At 46.0% G+C, this 27,940-nt stretch overlaps 1 protein-coding gene and 1 pseudogene across 1 annotated transcript in view; one reads left to right on the forward strand and one right to left on the reverse strand.

Annotated features, from left to right (window-relative positions):
• Disc1 (DISC1 scaffold protein) overlaps positions 1 to 27,940 on the forward strand; it is a 173,269-nt gene that overhangs the window by 18,122 nt on the left and 127,207 nt on the right. Inside the window, exons 3-5 of the mRNA XM_035441703.1 lie at positions 13,783 to 13,930; positions 21,666 to 21,786; positions 24,795 to 25,030. Of these exons, the coding sequence (XP_035297594.1) occupies positions 13,783 to 13,930; positions 21,666 to 21,786; positions 24,795 to 25,030 (505 nt within the window). The remainder of the gene's footprint in view (positions 1 to 13,782; positions 13,931 to 21,665; positions 21,787 to 24,794; positions 25,031 to 27,940) is intronic.
• Positions 2,526 to 3,130, reverse strand: LOC100763922 (annotated as a pseudogene).

Raw genomic sequence — 27,940 nt, forward strand, 5'->3', positions numbered from 1 at the left:
AATAAACTGCTTGAAGAAGAGTCGTGATCGTGTCCTTCTTGCTGGTCGAGATAGGCACGACAAGGTTCCCCCTTTTTTATTTTAAAAATAACAACAGGCAAGGGTAGAGGTCTGATCCCTGAAATCAAGGGACTTTGTAATGACCCCACGCCCAGTTATCAGCCGAGCTGGTGCCACACCTGTCTGGTATCTTTTCTCAGAGATGGTAGTACAATTCCAACCCATATGCAATCAGACATGCCCTTCATGAAGCCTCGGAAGGCTGACTTCAAGTGCAGTACTTCGTCTCGCAGCCTGAGTGGGATGACTGCTTAGCTCTTTAGTACTGCTAGCCAAGCCTGAGGTGACTGCCCTGCCTCCAGGGCCTCGAAGGCTTGTGCAATCGCGGCATTACTTCACTGCTGTGTGACCCTCATCCTGCAGATACACCATAAGGCTGCGAAACTAACTAGGATAAGCATTCCTCCCAGGGCACCCATTCCTGCCCACTCTTTCAGATGATTCATGGCTTGAGTGACCCATGCAGACAGTCCTTCCGCAACGGAGATGTCAACCCTGGTGGAATTCACATGCACTATGGAGAGTCTCAGCTCCTGCATCAGCTTGTCAAAATCCCCAGACCAGTTGCCTAGAAGATACTGTGAAGGTTGTTTAGACATGTTTGCTGCTAAGGAATAATTCTGATAGGAAGCAGCTGTTACACACAAACCGGGCATTCTCCATTCACATCCCAACTGTGCCAATTGCCATAAAGTATCCAATTGTTCCTGTACTAGATCAATGTGTTGATTCAAAACCATAATGCCACCTTTCAATTGAGCATTAAGGGTAGATTGGATATCCAGTACAATCTCCATATGCTAAGTGCAGCAATTTCAACTCCTTACTGGTTAACAGAATTGTCATCCATATAGTGGACACATCTCACAGCAGGGTATTTCTCTCTAATAGGAGCAATAGTATGACACACAAAAAGCTGACACATAGTGGGGCTATTGGCCATAGCCTGGGGTAAAACCACCCACTCATATAATGGTATGGAGAATAGAAGGTAAAGTAAAAGCAAACCTAACACTATGCTGCACACACCACAAATCAGGTTCTTCATGATTGGGTAGGGCTGACAGCACAGGCCCCATGACTTGCATCTGTTTATTTCCTTCAGCTATTCTAACGTCTCCTGCCCCTCTTCTACAGCCTTGCAGCATCTTTGATTCTCTAGACAGCTGCGAACCATTTTCCAAACAGGCCGCGTCTCTGGCTTCAGCATTCCCCGTGCCCAGGCAAAATTTAGATCTTTTCCAAGCTTATCCCAGCAACTGGCGGTTAAATTACCAGGATCAGCAAACCAGGGGGCTACCACATCAACCTCTTGGATAAATCTCTCTAAAGTACTTTTCTTTAATTTCAATCCCTTAGACCGTAACAGCTCTTGAAGAGCAATGAAAATTGGTTTTGATGTTGTAGTTCCCATACTTTCACTTTTGGTTACCTCTGCTTTGTCCGAATCCTAGAACTTTGTTTCTCCTCACCAGAGACCTTATTGCTCCTCACCGGAGACCTTAACTTGGTCCCAACTTACCTGGGACTTACCAGTCGACTGCCCTGACTGCAGGAAGTTCTGAGCCGTTCACCCGCGGAGGTTCCCTGTACCGGCCACCACTTGTCGCGCCTATCTCGACCAGCAAGAAGGACACGATCACGACTCTTCTTCAAGCAGTTTATTCAGGAACCTTGTACATCAGCTTCTCTCTCTGCTTCTTCATCCGCTTCTTCTCTCCCTACTAGCCCCCCCCCAAGCCCTTAAAAGCAAGCTCATTACCCAATTAGCTCATGCCACCTGGCAATCCCGGATAGGTCACAGCTGGAGGAGGCACACCAGATCCACTAAGCGATTCCAAATAAGGCTTGTTTACAGCTAAGCTCCGTCTCCCTGGCATCCAGCCAGGCGCCATCTTGGGGCTGTGGCTCCCCACAACCTAGGACAAGGCTAGTCACCTCATATCCCTCAGCAGGTCACACATAACTGTTGAAGAGCCTTTGGCAAAGCAAGGTTATGATCAAGATCCAATTAAGATACAATCAAGATAGTATCCCACATCAAATGGCTTTGTATTCATAATGCTTTCAGTGAATGTCTTGGAACCTTTGTGTCCACTCTTGCCACCACAGTCACAAGGACTCTTTAGGGAATCATGGAGGCTCCATGAGGAGGTGAGCAGTGTGTCTTTAGAGGGAAATATGACAGCATGAGCAGAACATGACCATTGGAAAGCATCTGTGTTCTTCCGGCTTTCCAAAGGTCATATCTGTTTTCTTACAACCCACCTTTGGTATTTAGAGAGTATATAAACATAACAACCTCCAACCTTGGTCCCTTGTGTAGAGATGTCTTTGTTACTACTACGCCATGTGTCCTTCTTGTCTTATTTCATTGTGATGGCAAATGACTTTTGTTTTTGTTTTTTCAATATAAGTCTTTTATTGTCCAAAAAGACACCCCAAATCATACTTAAATTCAGGATCTTGTTTCTGGAACTGGTTAACTTAGGTCTTACTCATCAGCCTGATGGACTGTTCCCTTTTCAGACACATAGATACCATCCAAAAACTTCCTGATGTCTTTGTTTTTAACTGTTGTGGTTTGCTGAATCAGAGCTGCTAAATTTGAAACAAGTTCATTATCATTTCCTTCAAGGATTAATTCATCCTTCTAGGCTTGAGAGACAGAACAAGCAACACTTGTTCTCATCCGAACCCTGTAGATGTATTTTTCACCCAAGAAATTTCGGATTTCAACCAAAGGCCCGTTCTCTTGAATAACAACATTGATGGGGAAGTGAGCATACACAGACCTCATCTGGTAGTGGAAGCCCAGTGTGACTCCCTTGATCATGTTCTGAACATGACTGCAGGTGGTTCAGATAGTGGCCAGTTCCTTTCTGTTACCCTATCATTTGACAACCCGGAGCCCCTTCTTCTTCCCAAGGAGACTCAGCTCTACACTGATGTGATTGAAGTCCCTCTGGAGGGTTCCTCTGGGGCCCTTCACAATGACTGTGCGTACCTTCAGAGTGATGTCTACATTTTCTGGAATGCCGACAGTCTGAGTGCTGAGAATGGTCTTCATTCCTGCAGGAGATGGGGCAAAAGGGCAAATGACATTTTGTCTTCTGGATTCTCTGCATTATAATGTTGGAAATTATCCAAAGAATGTCCCTATCTGTCTGGCAAGGTCCCTCAACTTGTATATATTACAAATATAGGCAGAAATATAGACAGATATAGGCAGCTAGTTTCATGCTTCTCTCCCTAGAAATCAGCAGTGGTGACAGGATCGATAGCAGTGCTGGTACATGGTGATAGAGAAGGTGGAAGAGGTGGTATGATGAAGGATAGGAATGAGGGTGACAGAAGTGATTGATAGTGATTGTAGATGTCAATGTCATGGAGATACAGAAGGTGCTGGTGATGATAGTGCTGGTGCTGCTGAGGTAGAATGGAGGTGCAGAAATGACAACAATGGTGTCAACACTGAGGAGACAGTGGATAAAGCCACTGGTCTGTTGCCAGTGGGGATGCCTCTACTCCAAACCCGAGCTTGACCTTGGACCACATATGCGGGTGACTGATGTTTCCAGCATCAAAATAAGCATTCTTTAGAGATAGCTTTTTGTAGTTTTTTTTAAAACCTGAGGGCTTAATGAACTGTAGCCAAAATGGAGTAGGCCAGCCAGTTACCTCCCTAGTACCCTCCGTGATTGGTATTTCGTGAAAGAACCTTGTCTTTTTTGTTTGTTTGTTTTGAGACAGGGTCTTCCTATGTAGCTCTGTGTGGAGCTCACTGTGGAGGCCAGGCTGGTCTCAAACAACAGAACCATGTCTTTTATTTGCAGTGTAGAGGTGAGGGGTGCTTCCAAGTGCCTCAGTGAAGCCCTCCTCCCAGAAACTCACAACCAGGCTGACTTGTGTGTTTTCTGATGCATCTGTGAAGTGGCACAGCATTTGCAAGGTGTGTTGATGAGAGAGGGAGAGAGAGAGAGAGAGAGAGAGAGAGAGAGAGAGAGAGAGAGAGAGAGGGAGAGAGAGAGAGAGAGAGAAAACGCTTCCTAGTTTATGAAGGCGTATGTACCTGGAGGTCTCTTTACCATTACTATTTTGGTCACTCACAATCTTCACAATCTAATTCTTTTGCATGATGATTGATTGCTTTTTTTTTCTGGGGAAGAACAGATGTTTCAAACCACACATTCTGCTGAAATATGTCAGAGCAAATCAATGACCAAGCATCAAGAATGAGGAAACAGGCTTCTTGCTGAGTGGGCAAGTGTCACAGCTAAATGAGTGCTGGTGTCCCAGAGCTTCCCCGTACTGTCCCAAGGCCAGCTGCCCCTTCATAGCTCGTCAAGATGACTTCCCAGGCTGCTACTCCGTGCCATGAGCTTTGAAGAATACATTTCCAGAAATCCCCCTCGTTGTTCACCAGAGGGATCTTTGACCCTCAGGAGCCAGGCTTACCCTAAGCGGCTTAGCATTAAGAATTTGAGGAAACCAAATCTCCACAGTTATGCAGATATCAAAGACTAGTAGAAGGAGCCAGTGAGCTAATAACTTCCTGAAATAATAAGCAGCTTGGGATTTTACAGCTGATTTCGTAAGTGGAGAAATTGAGATAAAATCACTCATAATCATACTGACTGCTGAGCTCTTAATTCTGCTCAGGTTTTAAAAAAACACACAGTTGTAATCACAGAGTACAGAGAATACAGATATATAATCTTGCATCTTGTTTTTATCTTGTAGTATTAAAATATTTCCATACTGCTTTTCTAATTGCTCTATCACACAAGCGGAAGTACCAAGGTTGCCTTCGCCATTCCCCTAGAATTGCATCCAATACTATTTTCACTTTAATGAGTTTGTTTGTTTGTTTTGGCTGCTCAGTACTTTCTTTGAGAAAAAGACAAAGAGGGTAGGAAATGAGCTGGTAGATTGGTGGATATTGGTACTAAGCTTTGAGACCTGGAGTTCAAGACTTGACATGGCCAAGGGGCTCTAGCTTCCCTAGAGAAAGATGGAGTGGTGAGGAGCAGAGTGTGGAGGTGGGAAGATCTTGGCTTTATTTTTGAACCTCAAAGCTGTGCAGCTAATTAGGAAAATGCTTCCAATGTTCCTTAAGCTTCAGTCTTTCATTTGCAAAGTAGTACTCAACACACCTGCCCTGGGGTTGCTTTAAGAGTTAACTGACTGTCACGCACCACAGATGGCTTGGCTTATAACACAGTGGGTATTTTTCTATGTTTTTTTTTCAAAGAGAAACTCAGATTCATGGATTTATGGAGCATTTGTGCAGTACCTACTGTGTGCCTGGCCCTGAGCTAGATGCCAGTAGGCAAGTAGATCTACCACAGCCTGGTAGATCTCACTGTCATGATGAGCCCAGATACATGAGAAGGAAGATGGGACCCCTGTGTGATAGGGGTGTAGGTACAGGGTGACTCCATGGAAGTTTATGGAAAAAACCTAGGGGCTGACATGCGAAATGACCAAGGTCCAATTCCACCTTTGTTATACATTCATTTTGACACATTGGGCAAATCATTTAGAGTTATGAAATCTACTTTCTACATTTGTAATCCTACCCTGCAAGTCGTGGAGTTCAGAAATAATAGCCATACATCACTGTGCATGCATTAGACGCTTAGAAACACTTAATGCATTTGACGTCTACAGTGCCCTGATGGTGGCTGATCTTTATGAAAATGACCCCAACAAACTGCAATATTCTGAAATGTCAAAGATTGGTTCCATTGTGCTTGAGATGGTCTGAAATACATCTTATTACAGTCTAATCCTTGCAAACTGGCCATCTATGTGTGATATGTATGCTAATGAGAGTTAGAATATGCAGCTCTCAAGAAATTGCATTTCTTGGCTATTATGTAAAAAGCAATGAAATATGACTTGCGAAGATGTTGCTGGCTGCAGCCAGAGAGGCTCCATAGGATGTAGACTGGTCACCAGTCTCTAAGAATATTGCTCATGCCATGTATTCTGTCATCCCATGGGGAGATTCATAACAGGAATCCAATCTACTTAGCAAGATGTCTTTATGTAAAGTTTCTGCTTCATCAGTGCTTATTTACATATTCATTCTTTTATTTATTGTCTTTCACTAGGTTTCCATAGTGTAGCTTTAGAATTAGTAGCACATTACTGATGGGCTAAGGGTAGCAGATGACCGTCATTAGACATTAATGAAGTTATACATATTATGCTTAATCTTTATTGTCAATTTAATGGGATCTAGAATCACAATGCGGGTTTCTGTGAGGGCATTTCCAGAAAGGTCTAACTGAGGAGGGAAGACCCACCTTCAGAGTGGACAGTACCATTCAATGGGCTGGAGATCTGGGCTTCATTAAAAGGGAGAAAGTGAACTGGGTGCCAGCATTCGTCCCCTTCTGCTAACTGACGTGGATGCCATGTGACCAGCTGTCTCAGGCTCCTGCCACCATTTCTCCCCCTTAATCGATGAACTAAAATAAACTTTTTCTTTTTTGGTCAGGTATTTTATCACAACAACAAGAGAATTAATTAAATACAATGAAGTGACACAAAAATTCTCTTGCTTCAGAGTAGAGTGAGGTGATGGCTGGCATTTCTGACATGAAATCCTCTGTGCAAAGCTTGTAATATGCCTGGGACAGAGTTTGTCAATCAGAATGTATTCTTCAATGCCCGATTTTCTCACTGCTTGCAGACACCTTTTTTTTTTTTGATTAATTTTGAATTCGTTTATTTATTTTTGCTATTCAACTTTATTTACAAAGTACAAACAGCGTTTCTTTCTCTTTTTTATTATATCATTCCTGTTAAATGATTTGCCAGCTGCATTTATTTGGCACCTGCATGTACAACATATTCTTGATATACTAGCCTGGAGCTACCAAGTGAATTCATATTCATAATGTCTACAGGATGCTTCAAACAACAGAGTTAAAAGGAAGAGAAACCAATGTGCCAGTGTTCTTTGTAAGACCAAGGCAACTCTTACAAAGAAAAGCAGAATTAAATGGGGCCTGCTTACAGTGTACAGTTTCAGAGGTTTAGTCCATTATCAGCATGGCAGGAAGCATGCTGGCAGGCAGGCAGAAAGGGTGCTAGATAGGTAGCTGACAGTTATATGTCCATATCCACAGGCAGCAGGAAGAGAGAGACTGTGGGCCTGGCTTGAGCATTTGAAAGCCCAAAGTCCACCCGCAGTGACACATGCCCTCCAACAAGTTCGAATCTCCTAATCCCTGTCAAGCGGTGTCACTCCCAAATGACCAAGCACTGGTTTATCTATTTTAATGAAAATGACTTATTTTGAAATCCCTTTGCATGTACAAGAAATCCATAGGTTGAGCCCACATTTGTCCCTCATTTTGTGTCCCTGACTGGACCCTAATGTCATTGTAAATTTTTTCCTGACCACTTGATGGCAAGCTATAGCCATGGTGCCTCATTATACTCCAGGACCAAGATGTGTGTCCCTAAACAAGGATATGTCCTCAGGTCACTGAGCTGTAGCCTTCAAGTCATGAGGTCAACTTTGACATAGGTCTGGTGCCCCTGGAGAAGAGGTTACTTCACAGATTTAGTTCCTATCTCGTTCCTAACCCTAGTGACTCTCCTCCCTCCTTCCCTCCCCCACTCCCTTTCTCCCTTCAGGAATGCAATTGCCTGCAGCTAGGACCTTGGATGGTTGGAGGAGTGAAGACCTTGCACTGTATCAGACAACCTGTAACTCAGGTCCATCTGATGCTTCTACTTTCTCAGCAGGGCCTTCTAGAAGCTATGCTGTATGTTCTCTGCACTTCATGTCCTGTCCTACTGTGGATGTTCACCATCATCACTGACATGCTGTAGTCTTTAAGCTTTACTACCTTAGAGCCATCATTTTCTTTGGGCAATAGCACATCTTATCGGGGGGGGGGGAGGGATAACTTAACAGTCCCTAGGAACCTGCTCACCATCAAGCCTCCACACTGCTTCCTCTCACTTGGAAGCATTTTGACAACACCATGTCCAGGCCCCAGTTTGCTACTAGGGGATGAACATGACTGTTATTATTGCTTGTTCTGATTCTCAAGTTATCTGATATTTGAGTTTCTTTAGATGACCTCTTGTATTCAGTTGACACAGCCTCAGTCTTCCAGAACTTCCCAGTGTTTTGGTATAAGATGTTCTGGACTCCTTTCATCCTGCTACTTGCCTCAACTCTGGGGCCAGAAACGTCTCCAGCATCACTGCTTCCTCACTAGAGGATGATGTTTGTAAACCTGATTTGGGCTTAGTGTGCTCATTGCTCCTGGTATGGTGTTTCTTTGGGCCTTCTGAGTGGAGCACAGAAGAGACATGGAAATGTGTGCACATGTACATCTGTGGCTATCTCTGTATCTACTGTGAGTGAGTTTGCATATTAAAAATGAGCAGCTCTTGATTGGATTTCTGTAATTGGACATAGTGTGTAGCAAGCACAAAGCCAAATGCAGCCCATCTAAGCTGAGAAAGATTTCTTACCTGCAGAGAGATCACAAAGTCACTTCCAAAGTAATGGCCTCCCCAAACAAAGGAAGCACGGGGTTTTGTTTAGCAGGGAGAGTCTGTACATATTCACATGGGGAGGGTTATTCCTGGATATGTTCAGGTTAAGATCATAATTGAAAAAGAAAAGTCACAATGGGAGTTGTGGCATGCACCTTTAACCCCAGAGCTTGAAAGGCAGAGGGAGGTGGATCTCTTGTGAGTTTAAGGACAGTCTGGTCTACATAATGAGTTCCAGGCAGCCAGACCTATGTAGAGTGACCATGTTTAAAAAAAAAAAGAAAAAGGAAAGTCTCAAACCACATATGTGAAAGATTGATGTGACAGACAGACATGCCCCTGGGTATGCTTGGATTTGCCAATTTTAGCTGAAAATACAGGAAGGATACTTTGAAGAGGTCCACTCACCCAGGAGTCTATCCCCAAAAGCTCTTGCCTTGCCTAGTCACTAATTTTTCCACTGCCAGGACAACACAGCTCCTTTCTACTCTACTTCCCTCCCCTAACTGTGTAGCCCAAGCTAGCCTCAAACCCACACAGCACTCCTCCCTCAGCATCCTGACTGCTGGGATGTACACCACTGTGGGTGTACACCACTGAAGCCCCATGCTTTGTAACAAGATACATGAGAGAGCTCGGTGTATGGGATGTGTCAGGTGTCCCATTGCCTTGGATGCTCATGCACGTGCTGCAGTGTCAGCACTATGCAGGAACAAAGTAGAGAGCTCTCAGGACCCTCTCAGGCAACTCTGTCTAGGTTGGAGGCAGAAAAAGGAAATGGAGGAAGTTGAGAGTGCCAGCACCATTGGGAAGGTGGCCAGGGTGTGACGACACAGGCTGAGCACAAGGAAGACTCTACTGGGAGAACACCTGGAATTGTATGAGGCAGGAAAGCACCATATATGGCTTCAGAAACTTGGTATGTGTGTGTGCTGTGAATGCATGTTTTCATGTGTATGGGCCCATATATGTGTGCATGGATGGATATGCTCATGCATGTGGAGACCCTAGGTTGATATAGGGAATCTTCCTCTATTTCTTCTCACCATATTCATTGAGGCAGGGTCTCTCAGTGGGATCCAGGGCCCAGCCATACAACCATTTAGGCAGTCAGCTTGTTTTGGGGACCCCTACCCCTTGTTAGTTAGAGTTTCTATTGCTGTGAAGAGACACCATGACCACGAACTCTTGAAAAGCATTTAATTTGGGTGGCTTATGTTTTCAGAGGTTTAGTCCATTGTCATCACGGTGCAACATGGTGGTATGCAGGCAGGCATGGTACTGAAGAAGTAGCCAAGTATCCTACATCTTGACCTGCAGGCAACAGGAAGTGGTCTGAGACAATGGGCATGGCTTGAACATATATGAAACCTCAAAGCCCACCCCCACAGTGACACACTTCCTCCAACAAGGCTACACCTCCTAATAGTGCCACTCCCTGTGAGCTAATGGGGGCCAATTACATTCAAACTACCACACCCCCATCTCTGCTTCTCACATGTTGGCATTACAGGTGGTCTGCCATGCCCACTGGGCATTTATGGGGGTTCTGTGGATCTAAACTCTGGTACTCATGCAGTTGTTAGAGATAGGAATGCATGGTGAGTGAACAGGCCGAGGGCTTCTGAGCCTCCCTTTAACCATATACACTTGGTCTCTGAGCCCTGCAGATGACAGGCACAGTGACATGGTACCTCTCCTGTGGATACAGGAAGCTACATCTGGGAGAGGTGAAGTGCTGTGACTGATGGAGGCATCTGCTTGTGATGGGGGTGCGGGGTGTGATCCTGTCTGGGCAGGGCAGGCCAAACTTTCCCAGCATCTCAGGAATGTAGGCAAGAACCACTCAAGAGGGAGCTGCAGGACACCAGTAAAGGAGGATGACATTTTCCTATCTCTTTTATAGCCTGCCAGAAGACCCCTGTGTCACTACCTCTTTACACTGGTCACCTCAGAGCTTGACTTGAGAGCAACAGTGACCTGGTTGGTCCCAGCTCCATGTGTAGAAGTTCTCAACAGAGCAGCGGGCTGGGCTGTTGGGGTACTAAGTGCTCTGATGACAGCACACCTCTGCTCAAAGCCATTCCATGGCTCCTTCCCTCCTTGAGGCCAGCATCAAATTCTTTCAAGAGGCTTATGTGGCTCTGGTGGCCAAGCCCCCTCTTCCCTCATCTCCTTGGTTTGCTCACTACCGGTGATACTGAAACATGGGGGTGAGTGTCACTCAGGGCTTCTGCTTGGAAAGGGGGTGTGACTCAGGGGACCAGTGGGCTACCTGTGTGAAATTGGCGGCAGAATGCCAAGCAGAGATGATGCTGGCCAGGAAGTGGCAGCCCCAGTACCCATTGTAGAGTTAGAGTATCAGAACTGACAGAGCAGCTGAAGCTTTGATGTTACTGCTGAGAACCTGGATTCCCTTCTCTAAACTGGAAGGAGAGCTTCTGATGGCCATGTCCTCTAAAGTGAGTGTCATTGTGGAGCAAAGCTGAGCTGGAAGGGACATTTCCCTCTGTCATCACTTGTGTTTTTCTTTAAAATTCTTCACGAGTATGACTGTTTTGCTGGATTAACCTATAGTTTTGGGGACCGCTACCCAGGACTCAGGGACAGTTTGGAATATGGCAGAGGGGGGCTGGGCCTTTTTTTTTTATATATAGCATGAGCCTTCCACATTGGGGCTACTAATAACAGCCAGTCCTTTGACATCAATTAAATTGCAGACATGAAGTTTGATGCTTTGTTTAAGTTATGAAGGGTAGTCCCTAGACTCCTTATGATGTAAAGACTATTATTAAACTCCTTTAAAAAATGGACCAGGAAACTGGAGCTTAGAAAGGTTAAGTAATTTGAAGGTCAGACATCTGGGAGTGGCTAAGCTGACTCCGATAACAGTGGATCCATTATAATTGCATTAATTTGTTTATTATTTTATAAGCATGTAACTTAAAAAAATTTACTGATTTTCACCGAAGTTTTGATTTTCAGGGCACAGCATCTAAGGTATTGAAGAAAAAAGCCACATGACCTTCAGGTGCTTGCTAAAGAATGGGAGTGTCTCAGTGTATTGTGGGAGACACTGTATAGTCTGGGCCACAGCGAACCCAATGGCATGTCTCATGAACACCTGTATTGAAACTGTGTATGACTAGCACTGCTTTGGAAGGAAATGTCCAGTTATCTGTGGCAGGCACTCGTGAGAAAGGCAGTGCAAATAACAGAGTCCAGTTATTTGGGGCTTGTTCTTGGACATCCCCTTTTTGATATCCTTAGGACAGTAGGACCAATCCTTGGTGAATTCCTGGTGTGGTTAGTCTCCTTTGTCTACTTCACTAGATTTCAAATCACCAGGAGATGAGACTTGGGTGTGTCTATGAGGGCTTTTCTGGAGAAGTTTAATTAAGGAGAGAAGACTGACTGTGGGTGTAGGAGGTACCACCTGCAGGGCAGGGATTTCGGCATGAATAAAAAGGGGGAAAGAATATTCTTCTTGGGACTTTGAGAGCCCATCCCACGTAAAGGGATACACTCTGGCCCTGGACACATGGGGAAGGACCCAGGCCCAGCACAGGAAGATTTGGTGGACTTTGCAGAGCCCCCATTGAGGGCCCTACCCTGCCTGGGGAGTGGTGGGTGGATGGGGTAGGGGGTAGGTTGGGGGTGGGAGAGGAGGGATGGGCATGAGGGGAGGGAGAGGGAGAAGGGACTTACATGTGAAACAAGCTTGTTCCCTAACTTGAACTAATAAAAAAAATAAAAAAGAATATTCTTCTCTCTCTGCTTCCTGAATGTGGGTGCAGTGTGACCCCAAGCTCCTGCTACCATCCGCCCTTCCTCACCCTGATACATTGCGCCCTCTCTGTGAGCCCAAATATACCTATTCTTCCTCATGTTCATAGCTTTTGTCTAGTATTTTATCACAGCAGTGAGACAAGCAATGGATTCGACTCTCTGTGCAGTGTCTGGACACTGGTTTCAGGTCATTTGGTGGGTTTATGGGAAAGTCATTGATGGGAACTTTCTCCAGACACTTGCTCATTCACTGCCTTCCCTTCACCTGGTCATGTGTAGCCTAGGCTACTCTTGAACTCAGGATCCTCCTGCCTCAACCTCCTACATGTGGTAAGCCACCTCTCCTGGCTCAAAGATAACTTTATAGGAAGCTTTAAAATTTTTTAGGATTTGATTATGAACTAGAAGGGACTCTAATATCTGCAGCTTACTTTTTAAAGTGGCTTTTATAGTAATTTATATTTATAACTTGCCTGAGGCAACCTGAGGTCATTAGAACAACCGTGAGACCTACTGTGTGACAGAGTGGCTACAGTCACTTCTGGCATGGGGACTATGAATATTGCTCTGTGCCTGCAAGGCCTGTGATTGTCTATAACTTGATAAACATTATTTATTTATTTATTTATTTATCTATTTATGTTTTTTTGAGACAGGATTTCTCTGTGTAGCCCTAGCTGTCCTGGAACTTGCTTTGTGGACCAAGCTGACCTCAGAGATCCATTTGCCTCTGCCTCCTGAGTGCTGGAATTAAAGGTGTGTGCCACCATTGCCTGGCTATTTATTTCTTTAAAATTGAAAATTTACATTATTAAAAAATTGCTTTTGGGCACTGATTTCTCAAAACTGTATCCTGTAGGGATGTTAGTCAGTTGTTAGAATGCTTGCCTAGCAAGCTTGAAGCCCTGGGTTCAATCTCCAGCACTGTGTAATCTGGATACAGTAATCCATGCCTATTATAATTCTAGAACTTGGGAGATGGAGGCAGGAGATTGAAAGCTCACAATAATTCTTATCTGCATAGACAGTTCAGAGTTATCCTGGTCTCTATGAGGCCCTTTCTGAAAAACCAACCAATCAACCAATGACTCTTTTAGACTCCTCCAAATTTGGCATTTTTTTCTCCCAAAGAGGACCATGATTAAAAAAAAAAAAAACAACAAGCAAAACAGCTACCCTTTTGGGTACCACCATGGAGGCTGGTAACTGCAGCCCCTGACAGCTGGGAGAACAAAGCAATGTAAAGGTCTCTGGAACTCTTCAGGAGAACCAAGTGGCGTGGACAACAGCCCTCAGCCTCGGGTGGCTCAGATGGAGCTGGCTGGGGCTGAGAGGAGAGATTTGGGTTATCTTTCTGAGTTTCACAGTCTTTCTCTCTCTTTCACCTCTTTGGGTTTCCAGCAGAGACACTGAGACAGCGATTGGAAGACCTGGAACAGGAGAAAGGCCGCCTGCCTTGGGCTCTGCCTTCTCAACAACCTGCTCTTGGCAGCTTCTTGGGCTACCTGGCAGCACAGACCCAGGTGGCTTTGCATGGAACCACCCAAAGGTGAGTACCCGTGGATGCCACCACAGTCCCCACTTGGCTGTCCTTTCTCTTCTGTCCTCTCTCCATCCTGTTATCACTGGCCATTCTCCTTGCTGCTTCTGAGGTCTTGCCTCTCTCTCTGTATCCTCCCATTGACATACCCATCTCTGTAGGGTCCTGCATATTTCTGGTGTCTCAGACATAAGCACCAGGTATTGTTTTGTCCAAACCCCAGTCCTCTGAGGATTCCTCTCTGTAGAGTGCTGACCCTGGGCTTCCTGTGGTCAATAATACATTTATTAATTTCATCATTTTATCCTTAAAGAGGCACTGTGCTTTTATCCTTGCCTTTATTAAGCTTATTATGGTTGATGGTTGGCTTTGGCTGTCAACTTGGCTGCATTAAGAGATGTCTTGGAGTGGTGAACCACACTCATTGGGGCTTCAGGGGCATTTCCTAAGATGATTGACACCTGGGGCCATTGTTGGGAGAAGAAGGAAGGCTGAGGACAAAGCTGCATGCCTGCTCTAGCCTTCCCATGTCTCTGTGCTGCTGCTGCTGCTGCTCTGCTGACATCAGATTCCAGCTTCTTTGGCCTTTCGACAACGTGGACTCAATGCTAACAGCTCTCCAGGGAGCTTCCAGGCCTCCAGCTCTGGCTTGATACTGCTGAGGTGTCCAGCTTTGTGGGCTGAGCAGCTCCCGTGTTCTCTGCCTCCACAGCATATAGGCAGCCATGATTGGATTAGCTAGCTTCTAGCGTGTAAGCCAATCTAATCCCTCTCTTATAGTATGTGCATTCTGTTCCTCTGGAAAACCTTGCCAAAAATCAGTCTTCTAAAGTGTTTTTTTTTGTTTCTGCCTGTGTACCTATGTGTAAAGTGCAAGTGTGTATGTATTTTTTGCATGTGTGTGAGTACATATGTGTGTGTGCATATGGAGGTCCAAAGTTAACATCAAGTGTCTTCCTTGATTTCTCTCCACTTTATTGAGGTGGGACTTTTTTGCTGAACCTGGATTGATTCTGGTTAGTTTAGTCAGCCAGATTGCCTGGAGTACTCCCTATCTTCGCCTCCTGAGTGCTGGGGTTATGAGTGAGCCCTCAAGTCTGCCTAACTTTTGTGTGGGTTCCAGGATCTGAACTCTGATCCTCATGCTTCTGCAGTGAGCACGTCATCCCCAGTCACTCTCTCTCTCTCTCTCTCTCTCTCTCTCTCTCTCTCTCTCTCTCTCTCCTCCTCCTCCTCCTCTTCCTCCTCCTCCTCCTGGATTCCTTGTCTCATGACTTCTGCCTTCAGTTACCTCAGAAACACCTCAGACCCCTATTCTGTGACCCTCTAATTCATGGGGTGCTAGCTCTGGCCACATCTATCATCTCTGTCATTCTCACTCACCTTTCCATCCTCTATTCCAAATCTTCCTCTGCTGCCTGCAGTTTTTATTTGGGTTATTGCAGCAGCCGCTCACCTTGCTGGATTTTCTCACTTCACTCTTGGACATTGCCCACCTCCCACAAAGCAATAAGGACAAGCCTCATGCTGGAATCAGTGGATCCTGGGCTACCCGGATGGCTCCTGTGCTCTGAGTGTGACCCCCCCCCAAAGCCTCTGTGATGCAGCCTTACTGGTGCCCAACCTCTGACTGGTCAGCACCGGCACCAACTTCCCACACAGCTGAACCTTGCTCGAGTCTATGATCTCCGATGGGTCCTGTAACAGTCACTAATGCTTGCTTTTACCCTTCAAGATAGTAAAGTCACCATCCTCCCAAACCTCTGCCTGTCAGTCACACATCTCACTGAGACTTTCTAGGATATCCTGAGTGACAGTGTCTCAGTCCCGAAGCCTTTGATCTGCTGCCTTGAATATCCCCTCATTCTGAAGGATGACTGTCCGAAGAGGGGGACTGCACTGTCTTTACCTCTCCAACTGACTGTTGCAGGAGTTACGTATGTGTACATGCTTATATAGGTTCACAAGCATATGTGTGCATACAGGGACGGGGGAGAGCTGGAGGGCAACCTTCACTTCGGTCAGTCTTGCTTCTGATGCCCCAGCCCAGGGCTGGAGGATGGGAACTGGGATTGTGCTGCCATTTCCTCCTCTGACTGGCTGACTGTAACCTCTATACTTCCTACTTGCCTCATCAGAAAGTGAGGGACCCTGTCTTCCTCACTTTAGTTATATTTTATTCTTGACTTTTTCTTTTGTCAATTTCACCTGTCCTGTTACTACCATAGCTAGAGAATGACTTGATATCTGCTTTGTTGTCACATCTTTACAAAGCACGTGGGCATGGTTACAGAGCTGCTAATAATTAAGGTCTGCCTTTGTATGTGCGGAGCAGCCTGAGGAGTTAGTTCATCCTCACCAGGGCCCGCTGGACTGGAAGGCTCTCCAGGAGACGCTAGTTCCTGCAGTCCTCACAATGACCACCAGGGGGACCTGGATACAAACTTCTCAGGAGCTTGGCCCTGAGTCCAGGGGGAAAAGGCTCTTCTGTATGCTGGGGAATTTTTCTACATAAATGAAATAGTTTTGTTAGCATGGCCATCTTTCAACACGAATTAGTAACTTAAATAAGTACCTCTTTACCTTTCTGGGATCAAGTGTTTCTATGAGAGTCTGATGAAAGCAACGTATGTTCCCATATTCAAACTGTCGGGGCTGTCTCATGAGAGACCGTCAGATATGAGGCCCTCCCATTCACTTTGGCCATGGGAAGAGGAGGAGGAGGCAGTGTCTCAACATCTCAAACTATGAAAGTTTAGAGTAATATTTAAGGGGATGTAAATAACCCCAGAGTCTACCAGCCACTTAATTTTTATTGTTACTTATTCTGAAAATTACTGTCAACCTCTTAAGTAAGCAGCTTGTGGTTTTTGTTCCCCTTGGAACTGTTTACATCAGCCCCTGAGTCACTGGGGTTTGGAGGTCGCTGCATCACTCTAATAGTGGCCATCAGTCCTCACACTGTCTCCTTCGTGTTATTCTCTGTTGCTCAATAATGGGGCCAGTACTGGGGTGAGGTGGACGCTGCTGCTCCTCAGTTCAAGATGTTTTTTTTTTTTTTTTTTTTTTTTTGAGACAGGGTTTCTGTGTGGCCCTGGCTGTCCTGGAACTCACTCTGTAGACCAGGCTGATCTTGAAGTCAGAGATTCGCCCGCCTCTGGTTTTGTCCTTTTGTTGTTGTTTGAGACAGGGTTTCTCTGTAGCTTTGGAACCTGTCCTGGAACTTGCTTTGCAGTCTCAAACTCACAGAGATCCACCTTCCTCTGCTTCCTGAGTGCTGGGATTGAAGGCCTGCACCACTATTCTTTAACAGTGTGGTAAATCCACGTCTCCACTTGGTTACAGTATCCCAGGTAGATAGCATAGGCATTGGGGCATTTCTGCTTTTTTGTTTTCTTCATATAGCCATGTCACTCTGAGATGCCAACCACAGGCCAGATTCATAGCTTTCTCTGCCTACTGTTCGGACACTTATTCTGCTGTCACAGCTGCTTCCTGGCTAGTGGAGCCAATGTCCTCTGTAGGCAGGTGTCAGTATGCTCACTGTCTTGTGGGGCTCACATGGTCCCTACCTCATGGCCTGCACTCTGACTTGAAATGACTTTCTTGTGCCTCAGCAATAGCTGCTTTACCATGTGGCCCCACTTCTCCCATGGGGCCGAAGCTGACACACCTCTGCTGTGGGCTGATGGGTGCTGAGACTACCCACAATGGACCATGTCCGTCTGCCATGCTGCTCAGTTCCCCCATGTCTGCCATAGGACAAGCCACGTCAGAAGGAAGGGTTGTGACAGCTGCTATGGCAGACACTATTGGCATCGCGTTTTTGCCTTGAGCCTCCAGGACCTTCTGCAGCTGAGGATACATTAATGTCACTGTCTTAGCACTTTACCTAGGTTCTCTGCCAGACAGTTTTGAAACTCTGCTATTAGTGTGAGTGAAAATCACAAAAGGAAAATTTTGTACTGAAGTACATGGTGATGATGGTGATGGTGGTAGTGATTCTGCTGGTGATGCTGCTGGTGATGCTGCTGGTGATGATGCTGGTGATGATGCTGGTGATGATGCTGCTGGTGATGGTGGTGGTGGTGGTGATGATGGTGGTGATGCTGCTGCTGCTGCTGCTGCTGGTGGTGGTGGTGATGATGATTATGAAGGTGATGACAGTGGAGGGATATTTTTGTTTCCTGGGCAGCTGCATATGAATATAACCCCAAGGGCAACAGTCACCGGTGCCCTGGCCTCTAGGGGCAGTTTTGAGCAATGTGCCATGTTTTTCTTCTTCTAGAAGGTTCCTGGTAGGATGGGGCCTCAGTTGCCTCTGTGATGATCAGTTAGATTATATATTTTTTTCTGACTCTTCTCCCTGTAGGTTCCAGTTCTATGGTGTCTTATGGTTGTTTCTCTAAAAACAATCTGCTCATATCCTTGCCTCAAGCCTAGCTGTCAGGAGAACCCAAACTGGACAGCTGTGTACCTTGGAGAATCAGTCTCCACTCTTACATCTTGAGGTGCCTGGGCTTTCTGATCTCTTTTGTGGGAGCAGGATGGATAGCTCTCTGTCTGCTCCAGTAAGTGGGAGGCGGTATGTTTTCATACCTCACTCTGATGGCGGGTAAGCAGGAGGTGCTGAGGGTGGCATCCCACTGGGGGCTCCTACCCCACAGTTATAGACTTAAGGTGAAATACTTCTAGGCCTATTCTTGTCAACTCCCATTTCTGATTCTGGAACAATGGGGAAAATTCCACCTCTTTGACACACCAGGGTCAGAAGGAAAGATTTTCCTTTCTCTGGAGTATTTGGCAAGCATTGTTGTTGACTGGTAATTTTCTCATTTATACCTTGTTTTCCCCTAATTGCATACCATGTCATGTGACTTCTCACTGGCTCTTCACTAGCATAGGCATCCACACTGGTACTCTTGCTACCTAAATTCATGCACACACACAGAATATCTTTAATCAGAGACCTTTCCCCAGAGGATAACTTAAAACATGCAGGAGCAGAGTCTGAAAAAGATAAAAAATGAAGGACAGGAAGGATTTCCAATCTGACCATGATAGAACTCTGGCATTGTCCAGATGTAACAGCTGCTGCTTGTCTGTTCCCCTGAGATGGGACCAAAATGGTAAGTGTAGGCTGGCAGCATGCCACCCTGGACTGCCTGCTTTTCCTTTCTTCCTCTCGAGCATACAAGCCTTTGATTTCAAGTGGATAGCACAGCAGACTGAAGTGTCACAGGGCCCAGTGATCCTCAGGTTATAATAAATACCCAGGGCACAGAAGGGAAGCTCACAAGATGTTATCAGGAAATAAAGATGTTGTCTGTACATTTTATAGCTGTGCTTTTCTGTGTGGTGCATGATCAGGTTTTACAGGTGGGGTTCATCCCTTCAGTGATTGATAGGAAAGATTCCGGTCAGAAAGAGGAAGATTCCCTACAACTGGGCTGGTCCTAGTGGGTACCAGTCTGAACCCCCAAGGCTGAGAGTGTTATCTTAGATCTTACATACCCCTGCCCCCTACACCTCCGTGCTATTGCAGGTTTTTATCTTCCCCGGAGGGGTCTGCTTATTTTATATACTGATTAGTTTATAGCAAGGATTCCAATTTGCTCTGCCATGAGGGATCACATATTGAGACTTTACAAAAATAAATAAAAGAGTATGCAGTATTGGGAGACTCTGGGGACCAAAAACATGGAAGATGGAACCCGTCCCTATGTGAGCCATGTGTCCTGAGGCCACCCCTAGCTCTCCATAGATCTCTTTTCTGTCCTGGTAGTAGGAGTATGAGAGACAGACAGAGGGGTGTTGGTTAAGCACAGGGGCTTATGGGGTGGTAATGGATGTGATTTAACTATCATGCATAGAGTTAGTTCCCAGCTCTGCACCTGTAGCTTCTCTCTGCAGCTGATTTTTCAGTTCTGTGTTGACTTCCTACACTAGCTCCCACCTCCACCCAGATGGCAGTGAATGGAGAAATTCAATGAACTCTAATATCAGCATAGACCAAACACATTGGGAAATAAGTAAGGGGAAGAAATGAGCAAATGCAGCGGGAGACAGGGTGGGAATGACTTCTCCATGTTCAAGGCTATGAACTCATTAAGCTACCCAGCAGGTGTTAGCTGAGTCCCAGCTCAGTGCTGGACACTGGGAACATTGGCACAAGAAGAGCCATGTCTCCCTCAGAGACTCACAGTCCAGCCCAAAGAGCAGGTAGCAGCCCAGAGCCCAGAGCCCAGAGCCCAGAGAAGGGCTTGCACCCTCTTTTCACAGCTGTTGGAAGCCAAGAGCACCATAGAGCCGTTATACACGGAAGAGGCTCGTTGTGCTGCTGTCTTCATATTAAAGTTCATCCTGTGTAGGAGTGTGTCCGCCAGACAGGTCCGGTGTTCACTTTACTGGTGCACATGTTGAGACGTTGGAGGTTTCCAGCAAATGCCCCAAGGACAGGGTGTCTTTCTTCCTTCTCCAGGTAGCCCAGTATGAGGAGGACAGTGAGGTTCAGAGGGTTGGGTTTGTTCAAAGACACCGCCAGAGAAATGCAAATCCAAGTTCTCACTGTGGCCTTGACCTCTGTGAACCGTGTTCTCCCTATCCAGTGCTGTCCTAGGAAGAGCCTCTCAGGGGACTGCCCCACAGGGGAGGGTGGGATGTGATAGAAGGGGGAAAAGGTGTCTGAACTTTCTGTGAGTCGTACGACCTGGGGTGTCTTGGAAAGTGCAGGAGTGCAGGTGACAGGCTGGCTAGTTATGTGTCTACTTGACACAGCTAGAGTCATTGGAGAGGAGAGAGCCTCATTGAGAAAATGCCTCCATAAGATTGGGCTGTAGACAAGTCAGTAGGGCATTAGTTTTCTTAATTAGTGATTGATGGGGGAGAGCCCAGCCCATTGTGGGTGTGGCCACCCCTGGGCTGGTGGTCCTGGGTTCTATAAGACAGCAGGCTAGTGAGGGTGGAAGGATGGAAGCCGAAATAAACTGCTTCCTCCTCTCAGTTGCTTTATGATCAGAGTGTTTTATCATAGCAACAGACAGGCAACTAGGATGGTATGAGTTAGCCTGGTCTACGTGACAGATTATAGTTGAAACATGTACATTAGGGACTTCAGCCCTGTGAGTGCCTGGGTGACCCTGTGACTGGGGAAGCTTTGTGCAGTTTCTCACTCTTTAAGTACATGTAGACCTGGCAATGTCTGCTTCACTACACCTGTATGTAATCAGTTGTGTTTTATACTCTTTACTCTTTGCTCTTTGGTGCCCACTATCCAGCTCCCAAATAAATGTTATTCTTACGTATGAATGCCTGGCCTTAGCTTGGCTTGTTTCTAGCAGGCTTTTCTTAAATTATTTTATCTTTTCCCTCTGGGCTTTTCTCTTTCTCTATTTCTGTATACGTTTTTTTCCTTCTTACTCTGTGGCTTGCTGTTTAGCTGGGTGATTGGCCCCTGATGTCCTCCTGTATCTTCTTTTCTCAGATTTCTCTTTCTATTCATTTTCTCTGCCTGCTAGCTCTGCCTGTCCTTTCTCCTGCCTCAATACTGGCTGTTCAGCTCTTTATTAGACCAATCAGGTGTTTGAGACAGGTGAAGTAACACAGCTTTACAGAGTTAAACAAATGCAACATAAAATAAGGCAATACATCTTTGCATCACTAAACAAATGTTCCACAGCATAAACAAATATAACACATCTTATGTTCCACAACACCTGTACCAATGCATATCTGTTACTTGCAGGTCTGGCAGCGATGCTCCAGAGGCCCCACTTGATGGAGAGCCAAGGACCACTGCCCAGGATAGTCCATCTGCATCCATCACCAGGCGGGACTGGCTTATTCGAGAGAAACAGCAATTGCAGGTGAGTGGTATAGAATTTTCCAGAGAGGCACTGGCCCTTTTCTTATCCATGTGAGTCAGATGCAGTGAAGTCGGTCTTCACACTGTTGAGTGTAAGGGCTCCAAGCAGAGGTAATGCTGCGGCCGGAGGGCACAGAGGAACCTGCAAAGGCACCTGCACAGTATTATGGGCCTCAGAACCTTCTGGCTCTGCTCTCTGACTGTAGCTAGTGTTTCTCCCATTATTTGACCCATAGACGCTCCCCTTTGAGGGACAGGGAGAGGTTTGTGCTCTGGGAATGCTTTGTGTGAATTCCTATCATGGTGAACTCTGGGAAGTAACTGTTAAGGGACATGGTTTTATGCCTGGGCTCGGCATGAGGCTGCATCTGTAATGACCAGCAGGTATATGGAAGCCATGCTTGGTGCAGAGCAGTGGTGACATCTGGCCAAGAAGTGCCCAGGGTTAGAACTCTGAATGAGGATCCAAAGTGAGACCAGAGCCAGGAGGGGCTCCAGAAGTTTTTGAAACAGTAAATATCCTGGGGCAGGGACAGAGAAGTGGTGGGGTGTGGGCATACTTGAGCCTAAAGCCTGGAGCAGGAACTGGGAGCTATGAGAAACACTGGAATCATGGAAGAGCCTCGGTGAATAGAGTGGAAAGGCCATCAAATATGATTCTTTTAAATAATTTATTTATTTTAATGTGCATTGGTGTTTTGCCTGCAGGTATGTCTGTGATAGGGTGTCACATCTTGGGGTTACAGACAGTTGTGAACTGCCATGTGGGTGCTGGGAATTGAACCCAGGTCCTCTGGAAGAACAGCCAGTGCTCTTAACCACTGAGCCACCTCTCCAGCCCTCAAATATGATTCTTAACATCAACTTTGGGCCTCCACATACACACCCAACCACATGCATAGGCATCCTACCCACACATACCCACATACATGCAAACATACACATACCACACACACACACACACACACACACACACACACACACACACACGAAAATGGAAAAAATAACAAAAGAGGAAAAATGTAGGATCATCACAGAAAATAGATTGCAGTTCCTCAAAAACTTAAAAATAGAATCCTTAGGACCCAGCGATCCCATTGTGGTTATGCACCTGCAAAGAAATAAAAGCACAGACTAGATGAGACATCTGGATTACTATAGTTGATGACAGCTGGGTGGATAAGCCAAATGTGGTGTGGATGCAAAGGTCTGTTATTCACCTTTCAGGAAAAGGACATTGTGCCACAGGGCACAGTGCGGGTGAATGTAGAGGACAGTGTGTTATGCCACATAAGCCAGTCATGAAAGATAGATACTGTAAGATTCTACTTAGAAGAAATCCTCCAGTAGGGAAGCAGATTGGTGGGAGGCAGGGGAGGGGATGGTGTGTGGGTGGGCAGGGGGATGGAGAGTTGGTGTTTAATGGAGACGGAGTTTTGTGGTTGGATGGTGGGGATGCTTGCCCAGTTTGTGTGTGTGCCTATGTTACTGAACTGTGCATGCAAAATGGTGGAGATGCCATGTCTTTTGTTATGTCTTTTTTACTATAGTTTAGAAAAACTTGAGTCTGTCTTCCCAGTATGGGGAGGCCGAGGCTTTATTGCTATAGGTTCAAGCCTGGGCTATAAGATGAGTTCTGGGCTAGTTACTGAGTGAGATGTTGACTCTGAGAAACAAAACCAAAACCAAACCAAAACAAAACAAAACAAAAATGAGAGCAACAAAGAGTGTGGGTTTCACAGAGTGGTTAGTTTTGAGTTTCTGTTGAGCACACTGAGACTGTGGGCTAGCTCAGCCCTCTCTCTTCTCTGGGTGGGTGCAGGAGGTAGAAGCTGTGGAGAATCTGCACTGTGGGTGGAGAGAACATCCTGGAGATAGGGAGATATCAGGAATTAAGCTGTACTCTTATCAGCTAGGAACAGTGAGGGAACAGGGGGTGTGTCCGTTAGTAGAGCCTGGTGTTATATTCAGACTCCTACGCAGTGAGATGGCTATCTGCCCAGTGCTGAGCTCACACTGTGTTCAATTACCTGCTGCTTGTTTATTTCTTGGCCTGGAGACAGATGATGGTTATGGATTAACTTAGATTCCAGCTTAATAAATTAGGGCAAATTGTGTGTGTGTGTGTGTGTGTGTGTGTGTGTGTGTGTGTGTGTGTGTGTGTGTGTGTGTTTGAGTTTGAATGTGGGCACAGGTGCATGTATGTGCACATGTATGTGGAGGACAGAAGTTGATATTTGATATTTACTCCAATATCCCTTTACCTTATTATTATTATTTTTTTGACACAGGGTTTCTCACTGAATCTACACTTTACTGATTGGGCTAGACAGGCTGGCTAGCAAGTCCCTGGCATCCTCCTGTCTTCTACCTCCCCTTACCCTATGCTGGGTTTGCAGATTCATTCTGTGGGTCCCCAGCTTTTGCATGGGTTCTGGGTATCAGAACTAGCTCTTCATGCTTGCATGGCAAGCACTTGACTGATGGAGTTCTCTCACCAATCCTGGGAAGTAAATTGGTCCAACAGTCTGAAGGACACTAGACTCTGGCTCGACAAATCTTGTTCTCCCAATCCTATTGACCCGACAAGCCAAGGTTCTTGTGTTTTTGTACATCCTAAGTTCTTGTGTTTGGGAGCAGGCTGCCCTTTCCCCTCCTGGCCCACAGCTGGTGTCTCAGTGTTTGGTGTGAGTGGCTAGTGCCTTTGCTTCCCCATCAGAAGCGAAGCCAGTGATACATCATTTGCTGGGTTCTCTCAAGTCAAAACCTTGGCTAGCGCTTGTCCGTATTTAATGCTTGGGAAGGAGAGGATGTTTTTCTTCCTGCCAACTCATCAGAAACATAAAACTGGCATGATTTTCCCAGTTCAGCAGACTTCTGGAATTGGCCTGCCTCGGAAGAGTGGGGTGGGCTCCGAGATTGTGGTGCATATGGCCTGCTCTCATTTAACCGATTCATTAGTAGCAGAGCAGGGTTAATGGATGAAATCTGTTCCCCCATTCTCTGCAGAAGGAAATCGAAGCTCTCCAATCAAGGATGTCTGCGCTGGAGGCAAAAGAACAACAGCTGAGCCAAGAGTTGGAGGATCAGGAGACACTGCTCCAGTGGCAGGGCTGTGATCTGATGCCACTGGTGGCCCAGCTGTCCCCAGGACAGCTGCAGGAAGTCAGCAAGGCCTTGGGAGAGACATTGACCTCTGCCAGCCAGGCTCCTTTCTGTGTGGAGCCACCTGAAACCCTTAGGAGGTATTGGTGATTTTCTAACTGATTTTCCAGCGTTCCCTCTTTCACCTGTTTATTGAGATGGCTTTGCTGCCCATTCATTGTTCACAGGTGCTTCTCAGGTGGTTTGTTTGCTTAGTGGAAGTGCTGGTGGTGTTGAGATGTAAGATTCTTCACTGCGGGGTCAGTTCTGAGCACTGGGAGTTATTTGGCATCCAGTCCACCCAATCCCTAGCTGCCAGCACTGTCCCCTCTCCAATAGGCAGTTTCCAAAATTCCAAGGGGCTGGCTTGTCTCTCCTTTCCCCTTCCCTCCCAAATTTGGGGTCAGTTGGATAGAGATTTTGACATTGGCTTTTGCTGAAGACAATTATCTGGAAAGAGATTTCACTTCTAAGAGGTAGGGTGTGACATCAGAAGGGTGTGACTTGGGGCATAGGGCATGGCATTGGAAGAATGTGACCTGGGGGATGGGATGTGACATTGAAAGAGTGTGACTTGGGGGAAAGGGCATGGCATTGGAAGAGTGTGACTTGGGGGAAAGGGCATGGCATTGGAAGAGTGTGACTTGGGGGGTAGGGCATGGCGTTGGAAGAGTGTGACTTGGGGGGTAGGCTGTGGCATCGGAAGAGTCTGAGCTGGCTGGGGAGATTTTCAGTTACAAAAGTATTTACTGCATGAGCGCAAGGACCTGATCTTGGATCCCCAGAACCCACATAGAAATCTGGGTGCAGTGTAACCCCATTTCTGAGAATGCAGACTCAGGATCCCTAAGGCTTGCTGGCTAGCCAGTTTAGCTGAATTAATGAGCTCCAGGTTCAGTGACCCTATATTACAAAGATGAGACAGAATGTGATTGAGGAAGATATATGACCCTCCCTCTGCACGCGCACACACACACACACACACACACACACACACACACACACACACACCCAAAAAACCAAAACAAAAAACCCAACCAACCAGCCAACCAACCAACCAAATTAAAAACTCCCAAACCAAACCAAACCAAACAAAAACTCCAAACAAATGAACAAATAAACCAAGAGGGCAACATAAGCAGTATTTTTTTATCAGGTCACTGGGATGAATGAGCTTGTGTTGCTGCTGTTGCTGGCTAAGCAATGTCAAATGCCTGGTCCTGGGCAGAGCTACTTTGTGGGTCACATCAATTATGCTGTCTGTTTTACAGACAGTGAAAAGTAGTTTAAGAAGGTTAATAATTTAAAAAATTGATAATCTGCCCAAAGTGTTAATAGGAGAGAAAAACAGATAGACTGCTATTCCTGCTTTCTCAAATGTGGTGTCTCATCTATCACGAAGGGGTCTTTCCTATGTTTTACACTGCAGAGAGCTTGTGAAATACACATATACACATCTGCTAGGTTGTATTTAATTTTTTTAAAGACAGGGTCTCACTATGTACCTCAGGCTGGCTTCTAGTTCTCTGTATATCTCAGGCTAGCCTTGAACTAGGGATCCTCCTGTTTCTGCCCTCTAAGTTGTTGCTCTTAAGGGGTTTCAATCTCATTTTGGAGACACATGGAAGACACACTTACACATGTGGGAAAGGAGTGCTTGTGGATGGGCAGGGATGTGCAGTCAGGGCTTAGGACTCTGCTGGGCCACTGTGCTCCCTACCTGTGGGGATCCTCATTCTGTGATTTCTGGCTGACTGTTTGGGGAGACTCTTTAGTTTCAGCTAGCCTCACTGTGGCTGTCTGTCCTCCTGTTTCCACCTCTTGAGTTCTGGGACTCATCACCACACCTGGCTAGATCAACATGGCAGCTGTTGTCACTCACAAACTCGACACCATCAATGGAAGCCAGCTTCAGACTCCAGGTGCTTTCTGGCATCAGTCAAGTGCAAGGCTGGAGAGGGTCCTTCCATGGATGAACCATGCCAGGGCTTACACAGGAACTCCCTAAGAACAGGGGCATCCTGAGGATGCTACTCAGAGAACCTCTGCTGGCATGAGGCTGACCAAGGCTGGTGGGCATCTAGTGCTCTAAAACATATTTTTTGAGAATTTGATAGTGCATATAATATATTTGATCATATCTGCCTCTGATTTGTCCCCTCCAACTCCTCCTGGATCCCTTTCCATTGTCCTCTTCCCAACTGCATGTCCTTTTTTTTTTTTTTTATAACCCACTAAATCCACTAAGTTCTTCATGTATACGAATGCGTATGGGGTCATCCACCAGAGCAGGACAACCTAAGGGAGACCTCACCTCTAAAGAAACCACTTTCCTCTAGCACCCATCAACTGTCGGAAACTCAAAAGGAGACAATGTTTAAGTACCAGGGTGATCAGGAAGTCCCTAGTAAGGAAGTTGACAGGACATGGAAACGCAGAAGCCGTGTGAAATGTCAGGCCCATTGCAGACAAATGGTGACAGACACTGGTGAGATTGTGGAGAAAACAGAACCCTCATTCACCGCTGGTGGAAGTGCAAACTGGTGCAGTCAATGTGGAAATCAGTGTGCAGGCTTCTCAAGAAACTATAGAATTCCCAAATAACCCAGCTATATCACTCCTAGGCATCTACTCCAAAGACTGCCTCCTACCACAGAGGTACTTACGTATCCATGGTTATTGTGGCTCTGTTGACAGTATCCAGGGAAAGGAATAACCCTCAGTGTCCATCACCTGATGAGTGGGTAATGAACATGTGGCATATAGATAATGGACTTTTATTTGGCTGTAAAGAAAAATGAGAATTTAAAATGTATAGGAAAATGGAAGGACCTGGGAAACATCACATCAAGTGATGCTCCAGAAAGACAAACACCAATATTCTCTCTTATGTGTGAATCCTAACTTCTAATTTTCATGTGTGTGTATTTATGTGGGAGTGAGTGGGCAGAGGTCAGGAAAATGGAAAGGGGCCCATGAGAGAGGGGAAAAGAGGCTTTAAGGAATGGATG

The sequence above is a fragment of the Cricetulus griseus genome, chromosome 3, assembly GCF_003668045.3.
Source record: "Cricetulus griseus strain 17A/GY chromosome 3, alternate assembly CriGri-PICRH-1.0, whole genome shotgun sequence".
Taxonomy (NCBI): domain Eukaryota; kingdom Metazoa; phylum Chordata; class Mammalia; order Rodentia; family Cricetidae; genus Cricetulus; species Cricetulus griseus.